This window comes from Trichosurus vulpecula, chromosome 2 (assembly GCF_011100635.1).
Source record: "Trichosurus vulpecula isolate mTriVul1 chromosome 2, mTriVul1.pri, whole genome shotgun sequence".
NCBI classification, from domain to species: Eukaryota; Metazoa; Chordata; class Mammalia; order Diprotodontia; family Phalangeridae; genus Trichosurus; species Trichosurus vulpecula.
This window is the reverse complement of record NC_050574.1, coordinates 43,976,087-43,999,107: the sequence shown is the minus strand read 5'-3', so window position 1 is coordinate 43,999,107 and position 23,021 is coordinate 43,976,087. Positions and strand designations below refer to the sequence as shown.

At 35.6% G+C, this 23,021-nt stretch overlaps 1 protein-coding gene across 1 annotated transcript; it reads right to left on the bottom strand.

Moving 5' to 3' along the window:
• Positions 1-13,895: 13,895 nt before the first annotated feature.
• On the bottom strand, positions 13,896-14,879 carry LOC118836410 (vomeronasal type-1 receptor 4-like). Its single transcript, XM_036743717.1, has one exon. It carries the CDS (start codon positions 14,877-14,879, stop codon positions 13,896-13,898), a length of 984 nt encoding a protein of 327 aa, XP_036599612.1.
• Positions 14,880-23,021: the final 8,142 nt, after the last annotated feature.

Here is a 23,021-nt window from a genome sequence, read left to right as displayed (position 1 = left end):
CTCCATGTTGTGATATTATGTATTAAATGTTTTACTGCTCTGTTAGACTGGATAAATGGCTTGTGGGATATGGTTCCCTGGTACCTGAATAAATGGTTTTCTTCTTCTACCTTCTATGTGGAGAGTCTCGAAAACTTTGCAATACAGAAGCACATAGGCATTTTGACAATTATCATCTACATTGTTATTATTGCCTTACTAATACACCTTCCCACCAGTTTCATAATGAATATGCATAATAAACAGCAAATAAAGCCATTTATCCAAATCATAAGCAAAACAGAAATTAGAGAAAATATACATAACATATTATACATCAAGTGATACAGAGTGAATGATCATTGAAAGCAACACCACTCAGCTCAACTAATAGAGGGAGAGAGAGAGAGAGAGAGAGAGAGAGAGAGAGAGAGAGAGAGAGAGAGAGATTCTTAGATCTCTCTCAAAGGGAATAGGGATATTATCAAAGTGACAGCTCTTCTATGTGTTGGTTTCCTCCCAGTCTCTTTCTCCCTTCAACTGTCTAAAGAGAGTCTGAAACATGACTTTTCTCCACAAGCCAGAAGCCAAAAAGCAAGATCTTTTTTCTTTCTAGTGCTCATAAACTTCTCACTTCACACAGGCATGATGCATTGGCAATCAGTCTCCACCAATGAGGAGAGTCTTATAAAACTGGTCCTTTGAATCATAGGTTACATTTACTTTGGAAAGCTGTGTGACATGTTAGTTTTCTCTATAAAATGAGACATGCAATTTGTTTAAAATATGTATGTTTATGCATACATACATACACATATATTTATGTATAAATATTTACAAGTTAGTCAAATATTAACTGAACAACTATAGGATAAAGGAAAAATGACTAGGAAAAAGAAAAGAAATAAGTACAGAAAAAAGTTCTGTCACAATTATGTTTTTATTTCATGCTAGGGCAGGGAGAAATTATAATTAGATATGAAAAGAGAAATATGTTAAATATACGCTTTATATGCTACATCATATGAGGTCATGACCCACAGTTTAAGAAGCACTGAAGGGGGTGTGAATGGAAAAAATTTAAGAAGCCCTGAACAATAGTAAGCAAGAACAATAATAAATGGCATAAATAATTATACATATCATACAGGACACAGAAAAATGTTAAAAGATAAAAATAACATTTATAGATTTAGTGAATGTTGGAAGAGTTATGGAAAGGTGGAAACTTTAATGCATTATTGGTGGAACTGAGAAGTAGTAGTAGTAGTACAGTAGTAGAAGTAGCAGTAGTAGTAGTAGTAGTAGTAGTAGTAGTAGTAGTAGTAATCGTAGTAGTAGTGGTAGTAGTATTAATATAGTAATAGTAGTAGTACATACAAGGTTAGCTATAATAATGATTTGATTTATATAGAGAACATTATGTGTCAGACAGTGGGGCTAAACACTTGATAACATTATCTCCTTTGATACTAAAAACAACACTGGAAGACAGGAACTCTTATTATTCCCATTTTGTAGTTGAGGAAACTGAGGCAAAGAAAGAGTAAGGCATTTGTTCAAGGTCAGAGAGTCAAAGGTTCTCTATGAAAATATAAATGAAGTAATTGACAAAATGTATCCAGGGAAAGGAAAAAGTCATGCTGGCACATGTTATCTTGTATTATGGTACATACAATATACATTGGCAATAAGACCACTATGCAAAATAATTGGAGCTTGCACATCAGTTACCAAGAATAATCTTATATCATCGATTTAGAGGTGGAATAGCCCTTATAGGCCATTTAGCAAGTCATTCAGTCAGTAATCCTTTTTCATTACTTATAATGTGCTAGACATTGTGCTAAGTACAGGGGATGCAAAGATAAGCAAAAGATAATCCTTAAATTAAAGGTGAGGTTAATAAAACTGAGAGTTTAAAAACATTGAATTACTAAGCAAAACTAGGAATTGGTTTTAGGGGAAAAAAGAAATAAAGTAAACCATTGGTTAATTTGATTGAAAAAGATAGAAGAAAATTAAATATCAAAAACAAAAAGGGAGAATATGGCACTAATGGAGATGAAATTAAAGCAGTTATGAGGAGTTATTTTGCCAATAGATTTAACAATTTAAGTGAAATGGAAGAATAATTACCAAAAAATACAAATTACCTAGATTAGCAGAAGAGGAAATAAAAGCTCTAAATAGACTTATTTTAGAAAAAGAAATTGAAGAGGCCATAAATGAGCTTCCTAAGAGAAAAGCACCAGGACCAGTTGGATTTATGAGTGAATTTTATCAAACATTTAAAGATTTAGTAATTCTAATATTAAATAAATTACTTAGAATAATAAGTAAAGAAGGAATTCTGCTAAACTTCTTTTATGAAAAAAGCATTATACTGATACTTAAACCAGGAAGAGTAGAAACAGACAAAGAAAATTATAGACCAATTTCATTAATGAATATGGATGTAAAACTCCTAAATAAAATACTAGCTAAAAGATTAAAGCAATACGTTACAAAGATTATACATTATGATCAAGTAGGATTTGTACCAGGAATGCAAGGATGGTTTACATAAGGAAAACTATTAATATAATGCATTACATCAATAATAAAAGATTTTTTAAAAAAATGATTATATTGATAGATGCAGAAAAAGTTTTTGGTAAAGTCCAACACTCATTTCTTTTAAAAACAGTTTGAATGTATTGGTATAAATGGATTTTTCCTTAAATTGATAAAAAAAATCTAAAGCCATCAGCAAGCATTATTTTTAATCTGGATTGGAAGGCCTTGCCAGTAATATCAGGTGTGAAAAAAGATGCCCATAATCACCAGTATTATTTAATATTTTATTGGAAATCCTAGAAATAGCAATGAGAGAAGCAAAAGAAACTGAAGAATCAGAATAGGGAATGAGATGATCAAACTATCTCTTTCTTTAGTTGATATGATGATGGTCTTGAAAAATCCCACAGAATCAACTTAAAAGTTTCTTGAAACAATGAATAATTTTAGCAAGGTAGCAGGATAGAAAGTAAATGTGCATAAATCATAAGCATTCCTCCATATCACAAACAACACTCTGCAAGAAAAGATAGCTTAAAAACCCATTTAAAGTAACCCTAAAAATATAAAATATCTGGCAGTACACATGGCAAAACAAACCCAGGAACTATGTAAGCAAAATTATTTAATAAAAGCTTTTTATACAAATAAAATCAGATTTAAATAATTGCCCAAAGGGCTATAAAATTTTCATACCCTTTGACCCAGCAATAACACTCCTAGGGCTATATCTCAAAGAGATCACACAAGTGGGAAAAGGACCCATATGTACAAAAATATTTATAGTAGCTCTTTTTGTAGTAGCAAAGAATTGGTAATTAAGGGGATGCCCATCAATTGGGGAATGGCCGAACAAGTTGTGGTATATGAAGGTAATGGAATACTATTGTGCTATAAGAAATGGGGAAGAGACAGACTTTACAATAACCTGGAAAAACCTACACGGTACAATGCTGAGTGAGCAGAGCAGAAACAGGAGAACATTATACACAACCACAGATATATGGATTCTGTGATGTACTAACCTTGATAGACTTTGCTCTTCTCAGCATTGCAAGGTGCAAAGACAACTCCAAAGGACTCATGATGGAGAGAGCTATCTACATCCAGAGAAAGAACTATGGAGTATGAATGTAGATTGAGGCACACTGTTTGCTCTCCTTTTTTCCCCTTTGTATTTTTTTCTCTCTTTTTTTTTTTGGTTTTGTTTCTTCTTTTTCATGATTCATTGCATTGGTCATAATTTTTCTTTACAGCTTGACGTAATAAGTTCAATGTGAAGTTATATGGAGAAGATATATCAGATTCTATGCCATCTTGGGAAGGGAAGGGGGAGGGGGGGAAGAAAATCTGGAACTCAAAATTATGTGGAACTGAGTGTTGTAAACTAAAAATAAAAAAAAATCTTAATTATAAAAAAAATAGTCAGAGAGGTGTTGCTCATGGGTAGGTGGGGTCAAATAATAAAAATGACCATTTTACCCAAATTAATGTACATACTCAATGCCATCCAATTAAATTCCCAAAAAAATATTTTACTGAATTAGAAAAAATAACAAAATTCATTTGGAAAAACAAAAAGTCAAGAATATCAAAGGAAATAATGAAAAAATATATAAGAAGGGGGATTAGCAGCATGATATTTTAAACTGTAGTATAAGAAAGTAATTATCAAAGCTATTTGGTAATGGCTAAGAAATAGAAAGGTAGATCAATGGGACAGAGTGGACATACAATTAACAGCAACAAATAAACCTAACATCCTTGTATTTGACAAGTGTAAAAACTTAAGATTTTGGGATAAGAATTCATTATTTGATTAAAAAACTATATTGAGACAATTGGAAAGCAGTTTGGTAGAAACTGGGTATAGTCCAATATCTGACACCATTTACCAAGATAAAGTCAAAATAGATACATGACCTAGATACAAAGAAAGATTTTATAAGGCATCTAAAGGGGTACAGAACATATTACTTATCAGATTTATGGATAGGCAAACAATTTGTGTATAAGCAAGAGACAGAGAGCAAGTTAGGTGTGAAATGGATAATTTTTACTACATTAAGAAGTTATTGTGCAAAGAAAACAAATGTAGCCAAGGTTAGAAGGAAAGCAAAAACTTGGGAAATTTTTTATAGACAGTTTTGGTATATGATTGTAATGAATTATGTCCATAGCATTATTAAACTACCTATACACTTTGACTCAGCAATAACACTATCTGGTCTATTTATGAAGATAATTAGAGGAAAGGGAAAAGAACTTATCTGTTATAAAGTATAGTGGCTTTCTTTGTGGTGGTAAAGAACTGGAATTTACAGATGCCCATCAATTAGAGAACAGCTGAACAAGTTGTGGTATATGATTGATATGGAATACTACTATGCTATAAAAATGATGAGCTCAGTGATTTTAGAAAAAAACTTAGAATGACTTGCATGAAATAATGAAGAGCAAAGTGGTCAGAAGCAAGAGAACATTGTATTTAGTAACAGCCGTAGTATTTTAAGGACAACTTTGCGCAGATAAGTTATTTTGTCTGTTGCAAGTAGCCATGTTGATTATAAAAGACATATAAAGAAAGATACTATCTACACTGAGAGAAGGAAGAGATAAACAGATGTACGGATAGAATAATTTTACATATATATATAACTATTTGTTTTTAATGGTCACCATCTCTAGGGAGGGATGGGAGAGGGAAGAATAAAGAAAAATAAAGAAATTTACATGGTAATTTTGTTGTATATTTGAAATGAACAAGTTGTCCTGCTAGATTTGTAGTTTCATGTACTATCATCTTTTATTTAACTATGTAATGAAATTGTTTATTTATTCCATAAATCCAAAATTAAATAAAAAGATAAATTTAATTATTTTTTTAAAAAAGGAATGATGTGTTCAATGATTTTAGAAAAAATTGGAAAGACTTAGACGAAATAGCAAAGAGTGAAATGAGCAGGACCGAGAGAATATTGTATATAGTAACAGCAATATCGTTTTAAGAACTACTTTGAGAGAATAAGTTATTTTGTTTATTATAAATACCAAAGTTAACTATGAAGTACACATGAAGAAAGATGCTATCTGCATCCAGAGAAAGAACTGATAAATAGAAGTATGTATAGAGAAATTTTATATACATATACACATATAAGTACATATTCATATATGTTTGTATATGTGTGGATTATACATACACATATTTCTAATGGTAGTCATCTCTAGAGTGAGGGGGAAGGAAGAAAAAAAAGAAGTATGGACAATAATTTAGTTGTATATTTAAAAGGAATAGCAAGTTGTGCGTAGTAGATTTGCAGTTTCATATACAACTACCTCTTTTTTTATCGTAAAATGTTATGGAAATATTTGTTTTATTCCATAAATTAAAAATAAAATTAAAAAAACCATAATTAAAAAAACCTTTACATTGAAAATACCAAGAGAAAAATGGCCCAAATGGAGCTGATATCAAAGAAAAGTAAGGCTATTCTAAGAAATCACCTAGTTGCCCTCATGAATACAACTCCCCTGACCTATATTACTTACAGTTTCAGATGCAGAGAATGGTGATTATGATTATTCAATTACTTTCAGTGAAAGATTATGATATGAGAAAGACTGTGAAAAATGGGAGAAGTGCTGAATGAGTTCAAGTCCTGAATCCACAATTTCCTGGGGCATCAAGAAATTCTTTCACCTCTGAACCTCAGCTGTGTCAGATTTCAAATTCAGGAGTTGCACCATGGTCTAGTCAAAGTATCTCAAAAAAGTCTATGTTATTGAATGCAGTCAGGCTTCTGGCCAAGATGAAGAAAAAAATATTACAGTCAGAGATGTCCCACAGAGGAATTAACCGATTCAAGCACTAGGAAGCTCTCTATCACTGGAAGGGTTCAAGCAGAAACTAGATGATCAACATCAGAATCTCTTGGATTCTAGTGGGATATTGTACAGAAGATTTCTATTTTATTAAGAAAGTAGAGTTTGAGAGGCTGGGAGGGCCACTGAGACTTCTTGTTTCAACAATCCGGCTAGCAGCTGTTGTGGGGGTGAAAGCCCAACAACAAGAATGCTACCAGCATGCTGCAAAAGCATTCTTTTGATATCAGAACAGGGAGAGATAACATTTTTTTAATATTTATTTTTATTTTTATTTTACAACAGACGGTTCTACATAATTTTGAGTTCCAGATTTTCTCCCCTCCCTCCCCAAGATGGCATGGAATCTCATATAACTACCATGAATGACTTCGCATTGAATTAATTTATACACTAGTCAAGTTGCGGAGAGGAATTATGACCAATGGAATGAATCATGAGAAAGAAGAAACAGAACCAAAAAAGAAAAAACCCAACCCAAAAACAAAAACAAAAGAGAAGAGAAAAAGGCGAGCATGAAGTGTGGCTCAATCTGCATTCAAACTTCATAGTTCTTTCTCTGGATGTAGATAGCATTCTCCATCGTGAGTCCTTTGGAGTTGTGCCTGCACCTTGTGTTGCTGAGAAGAGCGAAGTCTGTCAGGGTTGGTCCTCACAGAATCCATATGTCTGTGGTTGTGTACAGTGGAGAGATAACATTAATGAAGAGAAGAAGAAAGAGGAAGCAAAGGGAGGAAAAAGAAGAAAAACAAAAGTTTCCATCTGACTCTTAGGAAAGGGAAAAAAAGACTGACATAATAATCAGAATGCAGAGAAGATAGTAACAGAGACTGTAAAAGCCAAGAAGAGCAGAGGAGTAATGTCAGGAGACTGGGGTTTGGGAAAATGTCCCTGACGGCATGTGCTGAATAAACATCTAGGAAGCTCTCAAACTGAGGAAAACAGATAAGTTGAAAGATCACCTGTTAGCGGTGATGAGGTCATGGACTAGGAGAGAGAATCTCAATAAAGACAGAGATGCACTAAGATACCAATGAAAAATTCCAAGGGCTCTTCCACAGCTTTTTCAAGGACCCTTTCCTGTCCCTAGACAGACAGGGCCTGAACAGCAATCTAACTCTCTGTGTCCCGAGAGAGATTTTCAGCTTTTAAATTCCTAGATGTAAAACAGATATAAGAAGACACTCACCAGATTGTTCTCTCTTTCTAGGATGGAGGAAAGGGCTTCACCAAACAGAATATGCCCCTTTGTATGCATGTGTGCGTGTGTGTGTGTATTTGTGTGTGTGTATGTGTGCATGTGTGTCTGTGTGCATGTGTGATGGCACAGGCAGATTTTAGGTATAAAGCCCAGGTTATCTGCCTCCAGATCTTTGATTATCACATCATGAGTAGGGCCAGGGACAATAATCTGCCAAGGGAAAAAGAGATTTCTATAAAAGTGGACTTTTGCCCCAGATGAAAATGTCTGCAAGGATTCCCACTATTCAGAATTTCCCACCTGAAATTACTAATGAAAAATGACAATGACCAAGTTATCAACACAACTGAGAGAAGAGAAACTTTCCTGGACTCCAAGAGTCCAGAGGTGCAGCTGTTAAAGAGGTTGGCACAGGCTGAAAAAGGAGAACCAACACCTTATTATGGGAAATTCCATTAGTAACCTGGGCCTGGCCTGGGCTTTGGGGTTTGTCCTGAGGGATCCCAGGCCGTGCATCTGCACTCTTTCCTTCAACTTCCCAGCCTCCCAATGGAGTTACTGAACATGAATTCCTGCATAAATATAATATTCCTAAGTGTAGTAGTAATGCCTTTTTTTACCTTCATGTCTTTTTCTGTTCTATTTCTAGGGTCTGATAACTTTATCTACTCCACCCCTTACAATGATCACCAGGAAGAAATGGACTTTCTTGAAAGGTTAAACATTCCTCAGTAAGGGACCACTTTCTTACACTCACTGATAAAGTTCTCATTTCTGGAAGACATAATTCAATCAAAAGAGTAATGAAGTTGTGGGTCATTTCTTACAGTCTTATCTCTTCCTTAATGTGCTCTCTCTCTCTCTCTCTCTCTCTCACTCTCACTCTGTGTGTGTGTGTGTGTGTGTGTGTGTGTGTACTCTGGTAAGTTGTTATGCCATGGGGGCTATCTGTGAACACATGAATGAAAATATGGCTTGCAGGGAAGCAAGAATAGATATCTCTAGAGTAACCCTCCTCCATCCTTCTCTAAGGAAACTGATCTCCCTTCTAAAGGGAAGCAGGAGGTTGAGGCCAAAGGTTGACCACTCTGCTCCACTCAGAGAGAGGGAGCACTGTGCTTGAATTATATTTCTTTTCTCCACTAAGGATGATTAGTCTAGGGAAGTAATATTTAGGTTTAAGTTGTTCTTCTGGTTGTTATCCATTAACAAGGAAGGACTGCTCCAACTTCTTTTCCCAGCACTCGACTGCATTCCCACCAGATGTCACAACAAATATGCAAAATAAATAGCAAATAAATCTACTCGACTAGATCAAAAGCAGAACAAAAATCAGAGAAAGCATACATAGGCCATTATATATCAGGCAATACGGAGAGAATAATCTGTCTAATTGGGAGCAAGATAACCCACCTCAGCCTAGAGAGGGAGGGGAGTCTTAGATCTTTCCCAAAGGGCATAGGGATATGATCAAGGGGTCAGCTCTTCTATGTGTTGGTTCCTCCCAGTCACTTTCTCCCTTCAAGTGTCTGAAGAGAGTCTGAAACAATATGACTTCTTTCCAAGCCAGAAGCCAAACACCACCACAACAACCACAATAACAACAGGTTCTCTTTTCTTTCTAGTTCCTATCAGCACTTTATTTCACACAGGCATGGGGCATTGAGGAATTACACTTCACCAATGAAAAAAATTCTTATAAAAACAGCCCTTTGAGCCATAGGTTACATTTATGTTAGAAACTTATGTGAAATGTCAGTTTTCTCCTCTATTAAATGAAACCTGTAATTTGTTTACAACCTTCTTTTACAGTTTAGCTAAATGTTACCCAAGCCAGCATACGATGAAGGAAAAAAAATCACTAGGAAAAAGAAAAAAAAGATATGTATAAGAATAGATTCTGATGCAACTCTTTTTTTCATTCCAAGCTAGGGCAGAGAGAAAGTATAAATAGATACAAAAAAGAGATATATTAAATATGTACTCTATGTAGTGTATCACAATATTATAAATAGTAAAAAAAGTTAAAACACTTAATTTGGATACTTTATATTTCCTAAAAAAAGGGAAGTGTGTTAAAGAAAAGAATCATAGAAACAACAATAAAACTTGTGAATGACTATACAGAGTACAAAGAAAAATAAAAAATAATATTCATAAGAATAGTCAATGTTCAAAGATTTCTATAAAATCAGGAGCATGTGAATTATTATTAAGAATATTAAGAAATATTAAGAATATTAAGAAAGATTTCTATGAAATCAGGAGGTGTGAATTATTATTAAGAATATAAGACTAGCTATGCTAATAGGTAGCATTTAGATGGAGAATATTTTGTCTCAGACATTTTTCTAAACACTTTACAACACCATCTCCTTTGATTCTAAAAACAATGGAAGGCAGAAAACAGTTGAAGAAATTGGTGTAAACAGAGGGTAAGTAATTTATTCTAGGTCATACAGCTAGTAAGGCTTCAGTAACCAACAGTCTTTTGCTCCTGAAGGGCTTTGCTCCACCCTGGTTATTGATGCCCAAGCAAACTTCTGAAGCCTGAAACCATGGTTTCTACAATGCTGGAAAGGAAAAGGGGAATACTGTGTGCAGGAGGGGTTTTAGTGAAAGCCTGTGTCACGTCCTTGGGTCTGCTAGTATAGCCTTGCTGTCAGTAGCATGGAAGGTGTGGAAGGCCAGCTAAGTGATCTCAGGGTCAGTAAGCATCTGTCTCTAGGGTTCTAAATTTTCTTTTGGATTCTTTGTGCCCTAGACCATACCAACAGCTGAAGTTGCTTTATCTTTGGAGCATGATTTCTGTTTCTGATAGGTTCAAGAGGTCATGTCACATCATCAGAGACTACATCTAGTCTGCCATCTTGTTGTTCAAGTTACATGGAAGTGTAATGGAGGACTTCCAAGTATTTCATATTAAAGAACATAACTGAAGAGAAACTTTGAAAAAAAACATACAAGCATGGAGTGAAACCTAGAAAGGAAAATTTATTTGTACCATTGGCAAGACCTGAAGGATAGAGTTGTAAAATCTAAGAAAGAAAAAAAAGCAGTCTTCAGAATCTTAATTATTTTCAATGAATTTTGATGGATATAGACACACATAACAATAATAGAGGAATTGGTGCATATTTGTTATGTTTCAAGGGTTTTAAAAAGAAGAAGGAAAGGGAGGACAAAGGGAGGAATAAACAAGGGAACAAGAAGAAGGATGTAGAACTTCCAATTTCTTATTATTAGAGTCATGAGCAAAAAAAAATACAAAGAAAGAGGAAAGAAGGTAAACAGGAAGACCAAGTGAGTAAGTGTCATCTATTTTGATAGCTCCTCACAAACATTTATCATCCCAATAACCCCATCAGTCCCATTATTCTCTGGCTACCTTACTGAAACTCATGTAAATGAAACAGGAATATGTCATACAGCTGGCTTTTCTCACCTATACTCCTTATTTTATATAATGATGATGATGATGTACTCTTTATATTAACATTACTTCTTTTTAATTAGGATAATGATTTTTTTCATTCTCTACTCCATTAAAAAAATAAAAGTATGCAAAATAATGCAAAAACAATTCACAGCATTGCCCATGTAATAAACAATGGCTAGATGTTAGATAGGGATAAATATATAAAGATTGATATGTAGATAGTGTGGCAAGTGAATGTAATAAAGGCAGACTGAGGTACAGACTCTAAGCTAGATCAGTTTACTAAGAATGATATGTATAACTGTTTGGAAAAAAGTCAGCAGTGTAAGCAAAGACAGTGACCCCCAGAGAAGAAGGGGACACTCTTCATTAAGACACCACAAAGGTAGGGTCTTGGTAGACCTGGAAAAAAAGTGATAGGTTGTAAGGTTAGGGCAGGAACATTATGATTGGCTATACTGAGAAAGGTGGCTGGCATTCAGGTAAGGTACCCAGGCATTCAGGCAAACCTAATCATGATCCTCTCTAACAATCAAGAAATGTTCATTGTTTTATGGGGTCCATCTGTATCTTGTAGTTTTGCTATGGGATCACAAATAACAGACTTGTTGTCTCCTTAGAAGAGATAAAAACTCCATTAGCTCCTCAAGGCCAGAAAAGGACAGATGACATATCTTTTGGGAGTGGTCATTTTGTGGAGTTAACAATGGTGATCTATGAAATATCCTAGGGCATACAGGAATGATAAATAATAAAGTTACCTTTGAACTAAGCTCTCTTTGAGCTAACTCGGCAGGGTTTCTGAACTCAACTCAAAGCAGGTGGATATAGATAAACTATAAAATTAGTATGGCACAAATCAGTTACATTATAGAATCAATACAGTAGAAATCAGTATAGAAGAAATCAGAGATAATAATTTTCATCTTTTCACAATAGATATAGATGAATACCAAAATCTTGATATATACTCATATTTATTATATATAGCAATGTATATCCATACATAATACAAATATATAATCATATATCAAGATCTACATTTCTATCTATAATCTATCTATACATGCATCTCTCTATATACATTGTATAACTTGGTACTTGGAATCTATCTCCTATCTGTCCGAAGATGGACAGCATAATCCTTGCTAATCCATGACTTGAGGCTGAAATTATAACAAAATTAAGATTGAGTTCAAGGGAAGTTGAAGACGTAAGAGATAACTAAATGTATTATTTTTTTTAAGTGCCTCTTTTTTTAATTTTTTTTATTTTTTATATATTTTTTTCTTTATTTATTTTTAGTTTACCACTCACGGTTCTACATAGTTTTGAGTTCCAGTTTTTCTCCCCTCCCTCCCCCCTCCCTCCCCAAGACGGCATGAAGTCTCATATAACTGTCATGTATAACTTCGCATTGAATTAATTTATGCTCTAGTCAAGTCGTGGAGAAGAATTTTGACCAATGGAATGAATCATGAGAAAGAAGAAACAGAACCAAAAAAAAAACAAACAAACAAAAAAAAAACAAAAAAAACCCCAAAAACAAAAACAAAAGAGAAGCAGAAAAGGCGAGCATGTAGTGTGCCTCAGTCTGTATTCAAACTTCGCAGTTCTTTCTCTGAATGAAGATAGCATTCTCCATCGTGAGTCCCCTGGAGTTGTCCTTGCCCCTTTAGGTTGCTGAGAGAAGCGCAGTATGTCAGGGTAGGTCCTCAAAGAATCCACATATCTGTGGCTGTGCACAACGTTCTCCTGGCTCTGCTCCGCTCACTCAGCATTATGTCGTGTAGGTTTTTCCAGGTTGTTATGAAGTCTGCATCATCCCCATTTCTTATGGCACAATAGTATTCCATCACCTTCATATACCACAGCTTGTTCAGCCATTCCCCAATTGATGGGCATCCCTTTGCTTTCCAATTCTTGGCTACCACAAAGAGAGCTGCTATAAAATGAATTATTTTTTAATAATAGTGATAAGAAAATCTATTTAGTGTTTTGAATTTTTCGAAGATTTTTTATAGAATTTTTATAGATTTTTAATTTTTATAGATTTTTTTTAGACCCTTTTGGTCTAAAAAATAACCTTGTGAAGATATTGCAACAAATATCATCACAATTGTACAGAAAAAAACTGAGACTCAGAGAATTTCAAGACTTTTAAAATGTTATGGTACTGTGAAATGACAGGGATTAGATACCAAGTATTCATATTTCTAAATTGAGCACCTTATTTCCACACCATATTTTCTCACATTATATTTAAAGACATTTTGCAACATAGAGAACTCAAGATGAGAAGGAGGAAATGAAAGAAAGGTTGTTCATACAACATTGCACTTGTGCAATCTAATGCAGAGAGGCCAGGGGGCCACATATGTGGCCCATGACACTCCTGTGTATGACTTGGATTATGTATGAATTGGATTGTATATGAATTGAATTAAGATGTAATTGAAAGAGTTTTTAAAGAAATTTTTAATTAAAAACAACAGAAAACATACATTACATTTAATATTATCTTTAAAAACAAAGTCATTATGTAAGTCACAGAGACCTTTATGTTTTGTTTTTTAGCCTCTGTTTCTATTTGAGTTTGAAATGGAAAAAAAATGGATTTGAAATCAGGAGACAGTTTAAGAACTGACTATGTCCCATTGTAATCTTTTCACCAAGAGCAGGACTTATAATACCTGAACTGGAATGTTTTTTCTAAAAGATGAAAGAGTTTGAATAAATGATCCTTCCTAGAATTAGGTCCTGTCATACTTGGATTCCAGTGACCTTGCCATTTTCCTACCAGCCTTTGAAAGACATTAATTTTTCATAGTGTTAAAGATGTTGGCAGGGAGTTTGGTTATTGTGGCATATGCAGTGGACATAGTGGCGAAGTGTGCAGGAATGTCTCCTATGCCACAGGGCATACCAATATTTGAGGACTTGGGAGTCAGAGAAGATAAGCACAAAAGGGCTGAGGGCTGGAAACCATGCCGCTAGGAGGTCTGACATGGCCACAAACCAGGGCTGATGTTTATCGATTTTAAAGAGGTACAATGACAAACTAGAATTAATGGAATAAAAAGAGGTATATGTGCTCACTACTAGGAGGACAGCATGAGTGGCTTTTTTCTCAGGGAAAGATCTAGGAGAGAGATGAGGACTATGAATATGTTTTACTTGCTGATGGTGTCTGTGTAGGAGAATCACCAAGTAGGCACTGGCCCAGATCATGAATCCCACACACATAACATCAGGAATGGAAAAGACAATTGCAAAAAGTGCAGCATTAAAAGAGGCAGGAGTTAAAATTGAACAATATCCCAGATGCCACAACCTTGTGTAATTAGTCATATACCTTGAGTTATGCATAGTCCCAAGCAATGTGAAATGTATCAGCAGGTAGAAGCACCAGCAGAGGAAGCAGGCAGGGACAACGCACTTCTGGGCTTGGATTTTGAGTTCTGCCCACCTGGAGTTGCTGGGACTGATGGTGATGACCTGAAAACCACTCAAAAGGCAGGTGATGCTGAGGGAAACACTTCGGGCCACACTATGAAGATAAACAATAAGTTTACACCCAACATGATCCAAGAAATTTTTGAAGCCAAAACAGACAATTGTCAGAGGAATTCCCCTTGAGAGAAGTACTTCTGAGTTGGCCAAGGCTAAGTGGGCAAAAATGCACTCTATGGGCCTCAGACTTTGTCCAATGAGTAAAGTGAAGGCGTATAGTCCCAGGAGGAAGAAATTCCCCAGAATGCCAACTCCCAACTGAATAAGAAAGAGAATGCCCAACACCAAGTCAGTAAGCATCATTTTCTCCAAGTCTTGTGAAGAGCTGTGCTCAAAATTCCTATGGAAAAATGAAAGGTTTGTTTAATTTTTAAAGTGTATTATGGAAGATGATGGAACTCCACTTAGGGTACTTTGAGAAAACCTGTGTTGGCCTGAATTCTGATATAATTATACTTAAACAACTGAGACTGGTTTGTATTTCCTGTATTTTTCCTTGGTATCCCGGTTATGAAAGTTTACAAAATATTTGTAAATAACATAGACATGACAAGAGAAGTCTGTCTTGCAATCCGGAACCTTTCTTTTTCTTTTGGTGGTTTTCACTTTGATGTTCTAAAGATAACTTCATAAGTTTAATTCCAAAAGTCTAGATATGTAAGAATATTTTCAACAAGCATTATTAAAGTATGATTAAAAATAAAATAATAAAAATGACCATTTTAAATGAGAAATTAACACAGAATATCCTGTGACCCTGGGCAAGACAAAAAACTTTATTTTACCTCAGTTGCCTCTTGCATTAAATGGAATAAAAATAATAGCTATTTTATAATGTGTTTGTCAGGATAAAACAAGATAATATGGGAAGTGATTTGCAAACTATAAGGTGTTATACAATAAATTATTTTATCATTATTTATTAATAAGCATTATCACCTTTATAAATATTAATCTATCAACTTATAAAATGATCAAATTTAATAATTAAGATGTAGGGGGAAAGACATTTTATTACATTTTTTTTATTTCAATAAAGATTGTGAGAAATGTTTTGAACCTTAAATTGAAAATATTTTAGGAATCACAAAACATACCCAACCTTTCAATCAAATAAAATACCTTTAAAAGAAGGAAATGCTCCTAGCTGCCCCTAAGGTATTAATGATTAAGTATAATCAAATCTCAAAACAACCTACAAGCACATCAGTTGAGTAATGTTTTGTAAATTTTGGTATATTAATTGGAAACAATGTCAAAGTTCTATAAAAAAGGCAAATATCGTGAATCAAGTAGTTAATCAAATACCAATACAACAATAATAATTAACAATAAGAGAACTCAGCATTTAAACGGTGCCTGCCGTGTGTCAGTCACTGAGCTAAGTGCTTCACAAATATGTCAGATGGCACTGAACAAAGGCATAGCTTATATATATATATGTATATATATATATACATATATATATATACATATATATATACACACACACATATATATCTAATTCTTTTATTTTTCTCTATGTAATTACTTTAAAATTGCTAGTTTGCATTGTAGTGTAGAAGTAACTCTGGGTTTTCCTGGCCTTTGTGAGTAGAATACATCTGCAATTGATTTGACCACTCTGACAAATCTTCGAGTAGGGTCGTAGAAATAGAACAAATCTTTTCTTTGGTCATGGCAACCTATAAAATAAAGAAAATACAAAATGTCCCTCACTATTGCCCAATAACTTCTATTTCTATGGTGACAACAAGAAAGTGATGGACAGTGAGGCTAAATGTGTTAAAAATTACAAATGTTTAAAATAACAGGGAACTATGAACTTAATTCTTGTTTTTCTAAGCATGAGATACTTACACAATGACCAGAAACGTGCTTCAACACTGATAGAAATGGACTGTATTAATCTTGACATTTTCATATAAATTATATCAGAAGACAAAAAAGGGGGGCACGGATCAGAGCTAAATGAAAGACTGGACCAAATATGCTGCATAAAGATTTAAATGAAGTAGGTGACAACACTTTCCAGGTAAAGGAAAGAATACTTCATGGTACATGTCGTCATCATGCATCGCAATACTGAAAATGTGTGTTGGAGAAGAAACAAGACAGCCATGAAAAATAATTGGAGCTGGTATAACTCTTACTAGGGACAATCTATTATCACAGATTCAGAAATAGAATGCAGCTTAGTGGCCACTTAGTCAATCATTCAATTTTTTAAAATGGTGAAAAAAATAGAGAAAACTAATCCTATATGAATGAAGGCTGTCGGGAGGGCAAAACATGTATTAGAGTGTGAGGGCATTGTGAGGATCCAAAAGTAAAGTTTGGGGTGGAGGGTAGGGATTGGAATATATTAGTATCCAAGGCAAAACCCTCCTATTGTCTTCTACTTGTAGATTCTGTGAAAGAAGATTGAAAGAGGAGCCAGAAAAAAAGAGGGGTAAGGGAGAATATAAAAAGCCGAAGGAGGATAGAGGCATAAGGACTTGGTGAAGAATGAATAAGGAAAATTAAAAGGTAGCTGCCAAGAAATGGTAAGCTTAAAAATAGATAAGAGGGAAATGTGGAGATTAATCTGATTGATAGATTAAATTAGTGGGGAGAGCAGATTAGAAAAAAAAGACAGAGCATGCTGTTAGGAGTTTTAAGAGGTGATGAGAATGGCAATAGAGCTGTTATGGAAATTAAGGAAAGGGCATTGACTGAGGCTGAAAAAGGTATTAAGAGATAATCATTGACTATAAGCTTTTCGAGCCAAGTGTTTAGAGCTACAGTAAAATGATTCGCACATGGCTTGCAAAAGAAAAAAAAATCAGATTAGAAATCTTACCCAATATCAGTATGAAATGTGAATGTCATTGGGCACTGACTAAGTTGTATCTTCAATTTATGCCTTTTGCCCAGTCGAGCCATTACTGTCCCTTTTGAGTGTAGGTTCCCATCTCTCCTAAAACGAAAGGCAAAAGGACCCAGGCATCAGCTCTTTGTATGCCAAGGTGCAGATGAAGACAATTAAGAAAGAACCCTACTGGTGTATGGGAAAACAAGCAAATGAACAAACAAAAAACAAACACCACCCTCACAATCCTAACATAGTATTCCAGACTCCCAGTTTCATCACAGAACTTCATACTATATTCATACTCTGCACCCTGAGTTCTGCTCTGTGCAGGTGGGAGATAATGGGCAGCTTCTCTTACTGAAAAGGAAAGCCTGGAAAAGAACTGAGGAGTTCCCATTCCCTGTGGGTAGCCCAAGATTTTCAGATTTATGATGCAGGATGTGACAATCATTTAAGAACAGAAAGGCTAAGGCTAGGACTGTGAGAACATTAAATCAGTGCTCTGCCTTTGAGTTTTCTCCCTTTCTGTATATTCCTTAGACCAATTCACCTCTGAGTGATTAGAGAAGGAAAAGGAGAAAGGAGATCTCCAATGCAAGCAGGGAAGTAAGAGGGAAGAAAGGAGATCTCAGAGCATATCACAGCATGGAAAGGAGTGAGTCTCATAAAGAGGAAAAGAAAAGATAAGGGAGAAATTATCTAAGATATATAAAGAGAAGAAAGCAATTTGAGATCTAAAAGGTCAATGAACAGAAGTAGGGGAAAAAAACAGAAGAAAGGAGAGCATCAAGAGGCAAGAGAGACAAAGGTCTCAGAGATTCCTCAAAGCAAGAATATGACAGAGGTGAAAGACACCAGAGCAGCTCAGAGCAGAGAGGGATAAATTAAAAGAAGAAAAGAGAGGGCAGGAAATAAGGAGGGAGAAGGAAGGGGATGGAATGGAGGAGAGAAGAAAAACATAAGCCTCAGTTTGACTGTCAGGAAAGAAATGGGTTGACCTAAGAGTCAGAATTGTGAGAAGATAGAATCAGAGATTGCCAAAGCCAAAAAGACCAGAGGAATGATGTCAGGAGAGGGAAGCTTGGGAAAATACCCTTGACAACATGTGTTAAATAAATATTTTGGGAGCACTCAAGGCAGAGCAAGAGTTAAAGGGAGATCAAACAGTGCCTACTACAGGGGGTGAGTGATGGCCTAGTCATGGATTAGAATTTGAATAAAGAATGCACTAAGACACCAAGGAAACATTCCAAGGCCTCTTTTCAAGGTTCATTTCTTGTCCCTAGACAGACAGGGCCTGAACAACACTCTGTCTAATTGTCTCCTGGAAGAGATTTTCTGCTTCAAAGCTCCTAGATATAAAATTGGTATGTAAGAAGATACCCACCTGATTGTTTTCTGCTTCTAGGATGGAGGAAAGGGCTGCATCAAACAGAATATACCCCTTTCTACATGTGTCTTTCTCTGTGTGTGTGTGCCTGTGTGATGGCACAGGTACATTTTAGTTATAAGGACTGAGTTATTTGACCTCATCTGCCTCCACAGCTGTGATTATCATGTCATGGGAAGTAGCAGTGACATTAGTCTACCAAGGGAAAAAGGGATATGTCTAAAAGAGTGAGCCTTTGTCCCAGATGAGAATGTCTTCAAGGATGCCTACTGATTCAAAATTCCCCATCTGCAATTACTAGTAGATAAAGACAATGGCCAAATCATCAACTAAACTCAGAGGACACAAACTTTCTTGGGCTCCAAGAAACCAGAGGCGGAGCTGTTAAAGAGGAAGGAGAAGAAAGACAACTAACACCTTATCAGGAGGACTTCCATTAGTAACCACGGCCTAGCTGGGGTTTTGGAGGTTGTCCTGAGGGATCCTAGGCCTTGCATTCACATTCTTTTTTCAATCAAGTCACCAGTCTCCCAATGCAGTCTCTAAATATAAATTCCTGCATGAAGCTAAAATATCCAAAATTTTATATTTTATTTTCTTCCAACTACATTTAAAGAAATTTTTAATATTCATTTTAAAAAATTATGTGAAATTCTCTCCCTATCTTCCTCCCCTCATTTAGAAGGAATCGATTTGATAGAAGTTATACATTGTGCAGTCATATGTTGTGTATAAAAACATAGAAAAAAGAAAATAAAATTAAAAAAACTATACTTTTATCTGCGTTCAGACTTCTTCAGTTCTCTCTTTGGAGAGATAGCATTTTTTATCATAAATGCTTCACAGTTGTCTTGGATCAATGTATTACTAAGAATAGTTAAGTTATGTACAGTTGATAATCATACAATATTTCTGTTAATGTATACAATGTTTTTCTGGTTCTGCTCATTCCACTTTGCATCAGTTCTTGTAAGTCTTTCCAGGATTTTCTGAGAGTATACTGCTCGTCATTTCTTATAGCACAATATACAACTTGTTTAGCCATTCCCTAATTGATAGGCATTTCCTCAATTTCCAATACTTTGCCACCACTAAAAGATTTACTATAAATATTTTTGTTCAATTTAAATGTTTTTTTTCTTTTTCTCTTTGTGATACAGACCTAGTAGTTGCATTGCTTGGTCAAAGAGAACACAAAGTTTTGTAGCCCTTTGGACATAGTTCCAAATTACTGTACAGATTAGTTAAACCAGTTTACCACTTCACCTACAGAACATCAGTGTCTCAATTTTTCCACATCCCCTCCAACATTTGTCATTTTCCTTTTCTGTCACATTAGCACATCTAATAGGTGTGAGGTGTTTTAATTTGAGTTGTTTTAATTTGCATTTCTCTAATCAATAGTGATTTAGAGTATTTTTCCACATGACTATAGACAGCTTTCATTACTTCATCTGAAAACTAACTGTGTATATCCTTTAGTGATTTATCAATTGAGGAATGGATCTTTTATATATAAATTTCTCTCAGTTCTCTATAAAAAATCAACAACAATGCTTTGAAACACTTGATAATGTTGATGAAATCAATGATTAAACTTATCTTGAGATGATCTAGGATGAAGCATGTTATCCAACACTTGATGGATAGGTGATGAAATCAGTTACAGAAAGAGTTATGTAATTTTGGACATAGGAACTGTTCAAAGTTGATTTTGCTTGACTGTACTTATTTATTCGAAGACATTTTAAAGTTAGTTTTTAATTGGGGATTGGAGGGTGTGTTGGTAACCGAAAATGGGCTCCTTAGCACTTAGTTCAACAAGTGCCCTTGAATAGTTTGGCTTTTGTTCCCTTTGAGTAATTCATTGAGCCTTACTAAGTGCTAAGCCCCAGGCCCAAACCCCTATTAGGTGTAAAACCTTAGTGGGTGTGGACTGGCAACTAAGGTGGGGTCCAAGGTGGGGCTAACTCCAGAGAGGGCCTAGTTTACATGTCTGGGGGAGCAGAGGCTTTTAGACCACATGGGTTTAAGTCCACCTCTTTGTGACGATTCTAGGTCACGTGGGTGAGTCGCATGTGTGACTCACCCCTGATGCTGAAAAAGATATAAAAACCAGGGGCTGGCTGTGTGTTCTTTGGAGCTCCTCCTTACAGCTTTGGTGGCACATGACTCTGGGCCAGCCCTTGTTCTGAGCTCCCGGGCTGAACCTAGACGTTGGTAACTATGAATTGTATTGGGTCTGTCTGTTGATATTTGTACTTTGTTTGTAATTTGCTCTGAAGTTAGGGTGCTGGCTTTTTCCCCTGAACTAAGTGAATGCTGTCTGTATGCTGAATTAAAATAAACTTGTCAACCCCTTTACCTTGCTTTCCTTATTAAAGCAGATCAAAAGAACCTGTGCTTTCCCAGCATGCTGGCAGCTTTCTGGGTGCTGGCTGTGGGTGGATCTTACACCCCCACAGAAGCTGCTAGCTGGATTGTGGAAACAGAGGGGAAGCTTGGGACATTAAGAATAGTAATGCCAAAAATCTGGCTTCCTGAGCTACTTTTAATGCACAGAAGGAAAAGGGAAGGAGGGTGTAGCAGCAAGCACTCTAGCATCCCCAGGATGGCCTGCTAGCACAGGTTCTTTGGTCTGCTTTACTCAGAAAGATAACTTTTTAAGGGGTCAACAATCTTCTTTAATTACATTCACTAGTTCAGAGGAAAAGACAGCACCTTGAACATCAGAGAAAAACAAGCAAAGAAATTAGACACTACAAAGACCAATAGACAGGGCTCTAACAGCCTGATCAAAGCAATATTACTATACACTTTACATACATCACTGGATCAAGAGAGCCTTTACATCTGAGTAGTTGGGGAGCTCTGAACATACAGCTACTCAGTCTCAACTAGGAACTCAAAAGATCCTTCTCATATGCAAACCCCCAAAGCAAAATACCAACTCAGAGTACAGATACACTTCTCAGAGCCAGAAGGTATCACAACTCTCATGACTCAGTGCCTAATCAACTTAGCACCAAAAGGTACTAACTTAGTACCAAAAGGTACTTCCTACAAGCAAGCTTCCCCTAATCAAGCCTCCCTTAATGAGCTCCACATGAGGCCTATTAACAGCAGAGAAGATCTTCATATTTCACTAACATTCAAGAAGGTTGGAAGAAAACAGACAATCAATACAATCAAATACAGTGTTTGAAATGTATATGTATACATGTGTGTGCATATATGTATATATATGAGAAGTTCATCAGCATTGTACTCCAATTTCATGATGGCATGAGGGCCCAGGTTCTGGATAATGGATAATGCTCTCCTGCTTTCCCAGTCACCAGGCTGTGTGCTTGCTCCTTAAATTATTTATTTTTATTTTTCAAAGTTCACTTTCATAAGCTTTTGACTTTTAAATTTTCCCCACCCTCCTCCCCTTTGCCCTCCCCAAGAGAGCATGCAATCTGATAGATATATGCTCTACATATACATTCTTACTAAACGTATTTTCACATTATTCATGTTGTAAAGAAGAATTAGATCCAAGGAGATGAATCATGAGAAAGAACAAATAAAACAAAACAAAAAACAAAAGAAGAGAGAGAGAGAGAGCACATAGTGTGCTTCGATCTACATTTTGAATCTGTATTTTTTTCTCTGTGTGTGGATATCATTTTTCACCATGATCCTTTTGGAAGTATCTTAGCATATTATACTGCTAAGAAGAGCTAAGTCTATCAAAGTTAGTCATCAAACAATATGGCTGTCACTGCGTACATTCCATGCTTTTTAGCATGATATTTTCAGCTATGTAGTCAAATGCTTTCAATGAGGATGAACACAGAATCAAGGTTAGCTACCACACTGACAGTAAATTCTTCAACTTGAAAAGGCTGCAAGCCAAGACCAAAGTGGAGAGAGTTTTGATGCATGATTTTCTGTTTGCAGATGACGGTGCACACAATGCCACCTCTTAAATTGAGATGGAACAAAGTATGGATTGATTCTCTGCTGCTTGTGTTAGTTTTTGCCTAACAATTAACACCAAGAAAACACAGGTGCTCCCTTAGCCACCACCACACCATCTACACCATTGCTTACAGTAAATGGAGAAGTTCTGAATGCTGTGGATAAGTTCACTTATCTTCGTAGTATACATTCCAAAGATGTACATATTGATAATGAAGTTGACACACACATTGCC